Below are 12,637 nucleotides of genomic sequence, written 5' to 3' on the forward strand. Positions count from 1 at the left end.
CAGACTGCTACAGAGTAATAAAATACCAAAGTAGTGAGAAAGAAGATGAAAACTGACTTAGCCATGCTATCTAACATAAAACTGTAATGTACTCATGTGAAAAATAAAAAAAGAATAATACTTGTTCAGAGACACTTGCCTTGACAGCTGCAGTGACCGCAGCGGTGGCTGCAATGCTCAGGCCCTGCTTGCCAAAGTTCACCATGGTCTCATAGCTTCTCTCTTTGGCCTGCACAATGTACTCATCTATTTCCTAAAGGAAGACAACAATTACATTTTAGAACACAGTTCAACTGGGTACAAAGCAGTGTGACCTGCACTACATGTGGATGGACGGATGAATGTACCCTTTCTCTGGAGGACAGCAAAGGATGCAGACACTTCCTGTAAATAAGACTTGCTCCTCTGGTGTAAGGGGACAGCAGCCAGATCACGAAAGCTATCTTTAGCTCGTAGTAGAGAGGAAACCTGGACATGAACACACACACACACACACACACACACACACACACACACACACACAGAGTAAGTTTAACCCATGGTACATAATGATCCTTTTCTGCTGCAGAAAACCAGTTTAAGAGATATGCACCCACTCCCACTCCTGTTGTCAGTTTTTGTTGCACACAGCTCTGAAGGTTTATTATGTTTGTTGTTGGACTGCACTGACATGTCCCAGCACTTTCTGCGACTGTCTGATAAAAGCTGTAGGGTTGCAGGTATCGATTATTTTATTAATGGACTAATCTATCGAATATTCTATCGATTAATCGAATGACCGGATAAGAAATTCTTTTCTCTTATTAATGAACAATAATAAATATTCAAAAACTTCTCATTGGTTTTAGAAATTTTAATGTTTTAAAGTTTAATTGCATATAACATCTGTCAAAAAACCCATCAAACTCCATCAATTCCTCAAAATCGCTACATTGTTCCTTGTAGCTGAAATGTCGTCACATTAGGGATTCACAAAATCACTGAAATTCGACCTTAAGTTCCTGCAAATGTGATTCTGTTCCTACACAGTGCACATCCACATTACCACAAGTTTATTCTAGTTACATTAGAAAAGAGTACATTTCTATCATTATTATTCAGGTTAGCGAGGAAATCTTCATCTTCCACTCCCACAGTCAGTGTAGATGTGAGAGTATCTATATGTCTAGGGATGCACCGATCCCGATACTGGTATCGGGTATCGGGGCCGATACTGTAAAATGTGTGCGTACTCGTACTCGTAAAAGTTAACCGATACCATGAACCGATACTTATGTAGCCCGGATGGGAATTTGGGAGTAGATACTTATAATTCCCATGGACTTGAACGCCACATAAGGTGTTCACAGTTCACAGAAGAGAACAGCATGGAGAGATGAACGAGGTTAGCTGAACCAAAGTGAGAGACTCGGCTAGTTTTACTGAGGTTAACTTGCACAAAAGAGTGTGTGACTAGAAAGCTAACCGTGTGAGAGCTTCGCAACAGAGTGTGGGTGAAGTGACTTTTTGTTTCAACGGTCGCACCACCGTCCGTGGAAAACTGTGTTTCCAGCCATGACCGCCGAGGCTAAAGGCTAGCCTGGACTGCTTGGCTGCGCCACGGAGGCAGCTGCTATGGACTGTCGGAGAGCTGGACAGTGACTGGCTAACGCGCTGTAGCAGAGACAGCATCGGGTCCGCAGGGAGTGGATTTAGTGTGGGACTGGTGAACGGCGACCTACCGAGCAACGGAACTGCAAGTCAGACTTTTGTGCTCTTACTGGGGAGAAGAGGATTTTTCTCCATCGTCCGGCGTGAGCAGCAAACAGGCCTGCAACAAGTGTGAATGTGAGTGTGTGTGGCGCCCATGTGTGAATATTGTATGTTTAGTGGATTTATATAACGTGTTTTGGAGTGTATATTAGTGAGTCACTTACCAAAAGGTGATAACATAAGTTGGGTTGTTGAATATAATTTGAAAGGGAATTATTTCATTTCATTTCATTTGGTTAAGGAATTGGAATATCAATATCATAAAAAAGGGATGTGTTGTACAGTATTTGTCTCTGCCCTTACGTTCAGTAAACATTTCATTTGTGTTAAAGAGTTGTCTGGGGTCGTTTCTTTACTACCGGTTAAGTTTAACTTGTGTGTGTGGTAGAAGTATCGGTTTTTGTACTCGGTATCGGCAAGTACTCAGATCCAAGTATCGGTATCGGATCGGTTTGAAAAAATTGGTATCGTTGCATCCCTATATATGTCTATATGATATGTGAGTTTACGAGGTTTAGATAATGTTTGAATAACTGCGTTTGTGTTTAACATTCACGGCAAACTCACCATGCAAGTGTTAGGTCAGTAATTGTCTCCACGACAGTGTAGAGGGCAAATACAATCCAGTACATCATCCATCGCACCTACAGGCAGAGAGACAACTGCATGAATCACTGTTTAAAAGGAAGGCTGAACATTAAACCATGCATTACCTCTTAACATTACTAACATTAAAAATCTTTTTTTATACAAGGAGGACAGAGAGGGAGCATTTCCACTGAGAGCATCAGCATGTGAAGCAGCATGCTGATCATGAAGACTCCAGAAATGATGACATCATCCGTTTTTGTTTTTTAAATACTTATTCAACTGTAATCTAAGCACCACTGTCTGTTAGAATTTTCAGATTTACTAAAATAAAAATAAAATCAGATTAACATCTGATTTGTGTGGGGCGTGTTTTATTTATGTTGGCGTTTCGGTCATGTTACGTTTCACTGTCAAAGGCTTGTTAGAAACTATGAAACACATCACACACTCCTGGATGTTAGAAGGAAACTAATACTGCTCACGACTAAAGGTAACAAGGCGTCCTTTATAACTAAACATGATAATAGCACCTACAGATTCATATCACAGTTTATAATACAGCCTTACAGCAGACCAAAGCAGTGGGTTTGACTTCAGCACTAACCCCGCCCCCTGACTTTGAAATTCATTCATGAACAGCCACAGGGCCAGGACTGCCAAAACGAATTAAATAAATAAATAATTAATTAATTAAATGTGTAAATAATTAATCAATTATATAACTAATTAAACATGCCATTAATAAAATAGGAAATAAATCATTTATTAAATGTTTTAAATGGAATGATCGTGCCTTTAATTAATTATTGATAGATTTATTTATTCAATGGTAAATGGTAAATGGACTGATTCTTATATAGCGCTTTTCTACTCTCCCGGAGTACTCAAAGCGCTCTATACAACATGCCTCATTCACCCATTCACGCCCACTCATACAAGCACTTCTAAACACAGTGCAAACTAACCTGCATTCACACGCATTCACACTCCGATGAGTGCATCGGAGAGCAATTTGGGGTTAGTATCTTGCCCAAGGATACTTGACATGCAGACCGGGGAAGCCAAGAATCGAACCGCCGACCTTCCAATCAGTAGCTGATCTGCTCTACCACCTGAGCCACAGCCCATCCATATAACCATTCAATCAATTCCAATTTTAATTAATTAATGACACATTTAATTAATTACTTATTTGTGTATTTAATTATTTCATTTTGTCACTCCTGGCCCTCCATAGATGTGAGGATTCATACTGCATCCCTCGTTTCCTGCGCACTGGAAGTTCAAACCAAAAGCAGCTCATATTTTGTATATTCTGGTCTGTCAGGATTAGGATTCCACTTTATTGTCATTACACATGGATAAATACAGGGTAACAAAATACACTTCTGATTAGATGCAGACTGCAAGAGCAGTAAGTGCAATAAGAGCAGAGCGTATACAGAAGAGTTAAGTAGAGACCAAATATACAGATGTACTACAGAAATGTACAGATGTACTGTTGTATACAGATGATCTGTACAGCACACAGATGTTCTATATTGCTGTGCAGACGGGCAGATATACAGGTGTACTATGAACAAATATACAGATGTGCTGCTGCGTGGTAAACAGATGTACAGACTCCTATGAAGCGTAGCTCTGAACAGTTAGAGAGTTAGTTAGTTAGATATAATAACCAGCTCTGGAGTGCCACCATTTTGCATGACCCAGAGTGCATTGCTTTAGCATGCTTTGTGTAACAAACACAGGAACATTTTCTGTATTTGTAACAGCATCCTTTACTATGCTATAAATGTCTACTAATGCCCACAACTTGACATACTTGGGGTTTCTTTTGAATTACATTACATGCCCTGAGGCATGATGGGTGCTTCTAAAAAACTGCATTTTGAAAATGGGTAGAATTGATCATTTTTGATGATATAAGTCAACAACCTCAACTGGTGATATCAAGTTTTGACTGAGCAGAGCATTCAAAAGTTATTCTACTAAGAACCCTGCTCCACACTGGTGTAACAAGTGAACATGGTCACAAACCCCAGTGGACAGGTTTTAGCTAATAAACTCATTTTTATATGATGTTGTTCTTTCTCCTTTAAGCCTCTGTGCAGGCTGGCAGCAGTGAAGAGCAAACAAAGGTTGAGGACATTTTCCCCCCTTTTTCTTTCCGTTGCCCTCCCTGGTCTCGCTTCCTTCATCCCTCTTTGAGGGCTTTCCAGTCTCGTCTGACTGGATTTCCAGTTTTAACCAAGCAGTAGGTGTGTGTGTGTGTGTGTGTGTGTGTGTGTGTGTGTGTGTGTGTGTGTGTGTGTGTAAATAAGTGATGCTTAATTGTGTCCCATTTGCCCACAGAGGGGGGTTTTCAGCTACCACACCGTCATGCTGAACAGCACAGTTCACCATGAAAAACATCCCAGATTAAAAAATGCAGTATGGAAAGTCAGCCAGGACTTCTCATTGTTTTTAACACTCGGCTTCACTTCAGCTCTTTAATGACATTACTTCACTCATCTCTGTGGAACCAGAATGTCCCTGTGAGAGTGTGTTTGAAAGAGACACAGCAGGGAAACATTCACCCATCCTCTCTCTCTCTCTCACACACACTCACACACGCACACACACACACACACACACACACACACACACACACAAAATGTAAAGAGTGAAATTCAGGACCGCTGAGATTGAGAGGTTTAATTTATACGTTCAATCTCCCTCTGCTTCAGACATTTCAGCTCCCAACCTCCTCTTCTTTCCATCTCAGATAGAATATTTTCTGCTTTCTTCCTGATTCATTTCATCAGTACAAAGGACATTAAGATGTAACCTATACACCAGCCTTTTACAGTAGACATTTACTGACCCTGTCTTTGAATAGCCGCCTTCCAGAGGGAAGAAAAGAAAAGAAACATTACATTAGACTTGCACAGCCACTACGGCTAAGGTTAAACTTGGATCAAAATTCTGGTGGCCCAACAGCTCAGCCTCCTAGTAGATGCATTCGTCAGTTATCACATTCAGACTTGGGTCTCCACACTGCCAGCCCACTGTGTGACAACAACACCCACGTTTACAGCTAAAGGTAAAGTACTAAAAGGTGGGCGACAGTTAAGACCACCCGAGCTTCACTTAAGTGCCTCTGAAACAAATTCAAAGAATTTTGAGCAAACTTGTATCCAAGCAGCTGATTAACCATCCATCAATTCATCCTGATTAAATGAAAGAAACACTAAAGTTATTCAGCTTATCAATTAGTCATCAAATTGTTTTCTCTGTAATCTATTATACCAAACTTCTAAGGTGCACACCGAGTATCACAACACTTTTCTCAAGCACTGACCCACATCTTATGTTCCTCAGCTGCAGAGACTAACAAGCTTTTATTTAAAGTGTGTTTGCGTCACTCAAAATGTTTGGTCTTGCATTTATATAGTTTTTGGGCTTTGTAGAAAAACAATGAAAATTCCTTGTACGGAGGCTTTATGGTGGTTTTGAGTTCAATCCTCCGAGAAGGCTACAGTATGTTGGCAACGACATTCAGTCCAAAGAATGCTGACTGGTTGAAAAGTTGTCTTGAACAGTAAAGCTCAAAAAGCATGTAAGTGAAGCACAGACAGTGACTGCAGTTTTTGTTTTTACATTGGTGCTAAAAAGTTCTTTATCTCTCGTGACCTCTGCTGGAACTTCTCCCACAGGTTTTTCTCCCCACCACACCAAGTAGTGCTGACAGGGCATCACTTGATCAATATGCTGATATTTAGGGATTAAAAAATCTGATATGATATATGTAGTTAGTTATGAGATTTGTGGATTACTTGTTTACACTCTGACAGACTATACTTGGATCAGCTGATTTTTTTTGGTGGGATTCTAAACACATGCTGCCAATAAGTAAGTTGCTTAAAACCATGCAACATGATTTAAGGCCATTTGTCACATCTCTGCTTTACTATGTTCATTGATCAGCCATTAAAACTGCAGATACTCAAACTGGTAAATAGCTGATACTGGCCGATATACTGGCCCCACTGAAGCACCATAAGGCAACATCTCATGTGCTCAAGTCTTTAGTCATCCTTCATTTCATCCCAGACCTTCTTAAAACGATTTAAGTGGTCTTGAGCAACAGTTCTCCAAGCTTTCTGGGGGTCTGTCTTTTATTTGGTTATTGGCTGTTTTTCCCACTCATTTACAGTCCTTGTACCAGAGGACTGTTTGGGTTTTTTGGGAGCCACGTAACATCGACAGTGTCTACAGCCATCTGTAAACCACAGAGTCAAGATTCTGTCCTGCATTTTAGCCAGTGGTGTTAGAGATTTTGTCAAAATTAATGGAATTTTTAAATCAGAAAACAGCATCTGGAAAGCATTTGATGCACAACAGCTTAATTTTTTAGCATGACAGTGATCCAACACACACTGCAAAATATATTTAAAGATAATTTAAAGATAAACAGACAGATATATAGTTGTGTGTGGTGTGCTCTAGTTCACCAAGTCAAAAAAACAGAGTAATGGGTTTACTCCAAACAGGCATGGACAACAGACACATACAGTGTAATACAGTGTCTAGGTCCACCCAAATAGAGCAGGGCGATATGGCCAAAAATATATATCACGATATATATTTGAAAATTTGCAATAACGATATAACTATTCCCATGTTGTTGCAGTATATTAATGACTAACCTGGTATTGTGGATGGATTATCTCAGTTGTTCTCCTGACTGAAGTTTGGTCCGTTTACAGCATCCTGCCATGTGATTGCATTTGTCCCTAACCACCAGGAACCCTCACGTTAACTTTTATCCAGTGGAAAAAAGTTAGCCTTCATCCTCCAGCTTCACTGTTTATGCTATGCTAACATAGCTGTGTCGCTAACAATCACGTAGCACATCATTATATACCAGCTAGCCCAACTTCAGTAACCCTACAAACGTCACTGCTGTTTAGTTTTCTGTCTTCATTTATGTTGGAAGTGACAGCAGAGCTGTACGTTTGAATTTTGTCAGAAATCTCTCAGTCAGAACATGCTATATCATGCTTAGGTGGAAACTAGCGAGCTAACTTCCTGCTAACTTCTAACTCTGTTAAATGTAATAAATCCTGTTTTCATGGATGCCTGGATGTTAAACTTAATTGTTACACCTGGTAAAGCAGCAGCGCTGATCATTTTATTAAAGGTGAAAGAATTTAGACAGTTTTTAACTCTCAGTGATGCTGCAGTGTTCGTTTGACTTTGGGACCTGAAGCGGACGGAGTTTAGGACCCAGATTACTCCCAGATTTACAAGCACCTTAGTCCAACAAATACAGCAATAACGACGGCCCCCTTGCATGTTCTACAAAAAAAATGTGCTTTGTTGTGTATCTGACGGACAAACACCAAACCAGTTCCACATCACTGAAGTCGCACCATTTTTACAAACCAATTCTGGTTCATCCGTTTCACTCAACAACCCGCTTTCCCTCTTCTCATTCTCCGTTGCCGCCGGCCATGTGCGTATGAAAACAAAGGCACTGCGCATGCGCGTTTTACCCATATTCTATCGCGATATTTCATTTTCTTATCGTTGCCTAACATTGTACCGGTATTACCGTGAACGGTATAATATGGCCCAGCCCTACACCCAAACATTTATAGATGTTTTTAACTTGGGAAGGTAGCGCAACACCAAGGACCAATGCAAATGTGGAAAGTATAATTATTAGTTATTGAACCATATGCAATGAAAGCTGGATGATTACTCAAGTTTATCACAATTCTTTCAGTACAACAATACTAAAAGACACAAAAATAAAATCTGTAGAAATAATCAGGAAATGGAACAAAGGAGCTGAAAAATGGTCACTATGGCCTGTTGTATGTACCCACAAACTGTACATGGATGGACAACTCCGACTACAACTCTGCTGGAATCTGAGCGACATCATCAGTCAGTGAGCGCAATGGTACGTGCACGTTTTCATAAGCAGTGAAAAAAGAAGGCTGGGACTTGGATCTGTTTCAAGTTTGTCATGCACTGGAGTAACCTCTGCAGGGTGAGCTGCAGCTAAAAACAACAACAGCAATGAGACTCAGAGATTCAGCTGAAGAATTGCATTAAACTAATGACTGGACACAAAATATTTCTCCTTGTCTCTCCTTGTCAGCTTAGTACATCTTGTTTCATATATAATGAAACAAGATGTACTTAAGCTCATGCAAATTGTTTTGGTGAGACGATAAAGAAGTGCTGCAGGCTTTTTTGAAAAAAGTAGCTGGAAGGGCGGAGCCTCCGGCCCGGGGAACGTGTCCTGACTGTCATCTGCGCTTATGTGCTAAATGACAATTTAGAGTTCCCGACGTTCTTGGTGCTTGAGGGTGCTCCACCTGGGAGTCTGTCATCCTACAAGAGACTTCAATGCTCGTGTGGGCAACGACAGTAAGACCGGGGAGGAACGGCCTGGTTTGGTGTTCTATTACTGGACTGTGCAAACCACAGTTTGTCTGTAACAAACATCGTGTTCAAACATAAAGGCGTCCATAAGCGCACGTGGCACCAGGACACCTGGGCCACAGGTCAATGATCAGTTTTGTAATTCACATCATGAGATCCGTGGCCATATACTGGCGACACTCGGGTGAAGAGAGGTGCTGACCTATCAGCTGATCACCACCTGGTGGTGAGTTGGATCAGGTGGTGCAGGAGGATGCTGGACAGGCCTGGGGCACCTTAAACGTATACTGAGGGTGCACTGGGAATGCCGGGCAGAGGCCTCGGGCCGTGCAATCTTCAACTCCCACCTCTGGCAGAGTTTCAACAGCATTCCAAGGGAGACCGAGGACAGTGAATTTGAATGGACCACGTTCAGCTCGTCCATTGCTGAAGCTGCAGCCGCAAGACGGTTGGTGCCGGTTGTTGTGGTAAACGCCAAAGCAGATGGTGGACAACGGAAGTGAAGGGAACCATCAGGCTGAAGGAGGAGTCCTATCGGGCTTGGTTAGCCTGTGGGATTTCAGAGGCAGCCGACAGGTACCGACACACCAAGCAGAACACAGCTCAGGCAGTAGCTGAAGTAAAGTAAAAAGTAAGTAAAATTTTATTTATATAGCACCTTTCAAGATAAAAATCACAAAGTGCTTCACAGAAGCTAAAGCATAAAAATAGAAATCAACCCAAAGCAAGTTTAAAAAGATGAGTTTTTAGCTGTTTTTTAAAAGCGACCACTGAGTCCACAGATCTCAGGCTCAAAGGAAGGGAGCTCCACAGTCTGGGGCCACAGTTACAAACGCTCGGTCGCCTTTCGTTTTCAGCCTCGTGTGCTGGACAACCAGCAAGCCCTGATCACACGACCTCAGGGACCTGCTGGGAATGTATGGATGTAAAAGTTCACATGTGGGTGGAGCGCTGCTGACTTTGACTGAGGATATTGTCTGGTGGTAGAAGGAATTCTTCGAGGACCTTCTTAATCCCACATATTTCTGGGGACAAGGGGGACGACTCGTCCATTGCATGAGGTTCCTGAAGGCTCCCAGCCCCGGATAAGCAGAAGAAAATAGATGGATGGATGGAACTCCATAAAATCCAACCTCATTTATTGACCCTGATATGCAGCTTTAAATTTTAGGAGCTTTTATTTTGTGTGGCACACTTCCTGTGACATTGATCAGTCATTTAAACAAGCCAATCACTAAGGGTATACAGTGGGTGCTGATGGGTGTAAAGCTTCTGTTTGAACGGTCCTAATGAAAACAGGAAACACCGATCCTCCATACACAGCCCACAGGATCAGCTGTGAAAAGACTGAGACTCAGGAGAAAAAAGTGTGAAATTACCATAAACCTGTGGTAATGTCATCTAATGGTCTCAAACATCTAAACTTCAATGACAGTCATACCATGAATTAAAGATCATTAATGATCTGGTATTGTGTAATCCATAGATCAAAGTTGCTAGTGCAGCATTTTAGGCTTTTATAAGCACTGAGGCTTGTAAAATGTCTTCACGAGATACCATAACAGTACTGATCTTCATTTCCAACCATTCCTTTACAAACCTCTGCAAAAGCAAAGTAAAAGCAGAGATCTAACAACAAGAGCAGATAAGGATAAAGTAATGGAGAAAGTGGGTGAAAGACGGCTCAAAGCAGTCTGGGAGAGGGTGTGTTAAAGCTGTATGTGAATGTGTTACTAACTCAGCAGACTGGAATGTCACTCTCACTGGTATTAGTTACATCACCCGACTCCTTAGCCAAAACACCTCTAGGGCATATCGTCTATATGCATCCAACCGTGCTTTAAAAGTGTAATCAGTCCCAAGACATGTTTAACATTCTGCAAGAGATTTAAAGAAAGCACGTTGGTATCTACCAGAGGTGGCTAGTCCCTAAGACAAGGACAAGAATGTCTGAATCGAGATGAAAAGATCAAATCATTCAAATCATCAAACGCATTTTTAAAACTGACAGATAACAAAATATTTGAAAGGATGAGGACTGTAATCACAGATTAAAGTGAGCTTTGGTAACCCTACCAAAAGGTAACCCTTTTAGGGTTTTAGGGTAACCCTAAAATCCTCTAATGGTACAGGGGAGAAATAACTCACTTCAAAAGAACTATTAATCTACCAATAGATTTAATAGTTAAGCAAGTCGACTTGCTTAAGTTCAAACTGAGGTTCAGAGTGCTTGAGCACTAAAAGTGCTTCATACAACATGTCTCATTCCCACATACATTCACATGGAAGCACTTTTTCCTCTTCACGTCTATCAGCACACTAACACTTCAATGAATGCATCGGCTGTGTTTAGTATGTCATCCAAGGATATTTTGTTAGAATGGGACATTTGTATATTGGATGTGTAGCTGAACCATTTGTAGCAATTGTGTGATGATGTCATGTCAATATGGACCAAAGTCTCTGAGGAATGTTTCCATCACCTTGCTGAATCTGCATCTATGCCCCTGCATTCATTAAGCAGTTCTGAAGTCAAACAGAGGCACACTTGGAATGGTCGATTTGTGAGTAATAAAGTGGTCAGTAAATAGGAGAATGTATATGGGAGAACATTATGAGTGCTGGCTGCTTTCACACCCCTAACCAGCACAAAGATGCTGTTGTATAACAAGTGGAAGTTGGCAAGTCAAAATAAACAGCATCATCAGTACGTCCTTGGATCAACTCCCCACAGATTGACTGGTTGTCCAATCCAGTAATACCTAATGTGTGAGGTTGTTGTCATAGCAACACGTCCGAGCATCCTGCAATGTAATTAATATGCGACACAAACACTACAACAAAGTTTGACGTCGACACAATACCAGGTGCTTGGTCCGTGGCTTTTCGTCACACTCAGAGATCATGGCGTTGTTTTTTTTGGTTTTTTGCCATTTCCTTCAATGCAGGGTTTCAAAAATGGTGATTTTAATTTTCATGAAGGAGACACTCTTCATGACTCACCGAGTGACGCTATTGGCCAGCCAATCAGTGGCATGCAGTCTGATGACCTCACATTTTAGTGCCTGCTTGGATCGCCTGGACCCCCGGGCAAGCAGGTACTTTAAAAAAAAAAACAAACATACCTGGTACCAGGTACTATGACCTAATGGAAAACCGTGGCACACCATACCGAGTCGATCCGAGTAGGTACTGACGGAAAAGGGGCTGTGCAGTCAATGTAACTAACAGTGGATACAACAGCCTGTTCTGCATTAGTCCAACATAGTCTATTACTGTACTGCACTTAGTGTCCAGTATCATCTCTGAGTTAATATCACCATTCAGTTTATTTTGAAAAAGGTACATAATGATGAAAATAAGATATATATTTTAAACTTACAACATCATATGTTCAGTTTCACTGACATATGCAGACATGAGCACATGAGGAATGACGGCTGTGTCAGCGGGACCATGCTGGAGGCATTCACATACAAAATGACGTCACTTGATGATATTATTAATTTGTATGCCTGTTGGTATAATTACTCATTAAGTGAAAAAGCTATAATCATGCTCCAGATCATTTTGGCCCACTTTACCTCTTAATTTGTCAAATTTGTTGAAATGAAATGCTTTCTAATGTTTAAAAACAACATTAACAAATAACTTAGACCCCACCCCCACAGTGTGTCTGTGTGTGAGATGAAGTCGTGCAAGAGAAGAGAAGTGAATAAAGAGTAATATTTCTGAACTTACATATTCCTTAACATTTTTGGTCTTGACAGCTTTGTAAGAGTAGTACGCAGGATACAGAGTCCCAAACAGCAGCCTGCATGGAGACAGAACACACATGACTCTCATCATTTCA

At 41.1% G+C, this 12,637-nt stretch overlaps 1 protein-coding gene across 1 annotated transcript in view; it reads right to left on the bottom strand.

Annotated features, from left to right (window-relative positions):
* reep3b (receptor accessory protein 3b) overlaps positions 1 to 12,637 on the bottom strand; it is a 36,719-nt gene that overhangs the window by 11,901 nt on the left and 12,181 nt on the right. Inside the window, exons 2-5 of the mRNA XM_005471229.2 lie at positions 12,526 to 12,598; positions 2,320 to 2,396; positions 348 to 468; positions 140 to 253 (exon numbers count right to left, since the gene is read on the bottom strand). Coding sequence (XP_005471286.1) covers positions 140 to 253; positions 348 to 468; positions 2,320 to 2,396; positions 12,526 to 12,598 — 385 coding nt within the window. The remainder of the gene's footprint in view (positions 1 to 139; positions 254 to 347; positions 469 to 2,319; positions 2,397 to 12,525; positions 12,599 to 12,637) is intronic.

The sequence above is a fragment of the Oreochromis niloticus genome, linkage group LG8 (assembly GCF_001858045.2).
Source record: "Oreochromis niloticus isolate F11D_XX linkage group LG8, O_niloticus_UMD_NMBU, whole genome shotgun sequence".
Classification (NCBI taxonomy): Eukaryota; Metazoa; Chordata; class Actinopteri; order Cichliformes; family Cichlidae; genus Oreochromis; species Oreochromis niloticus.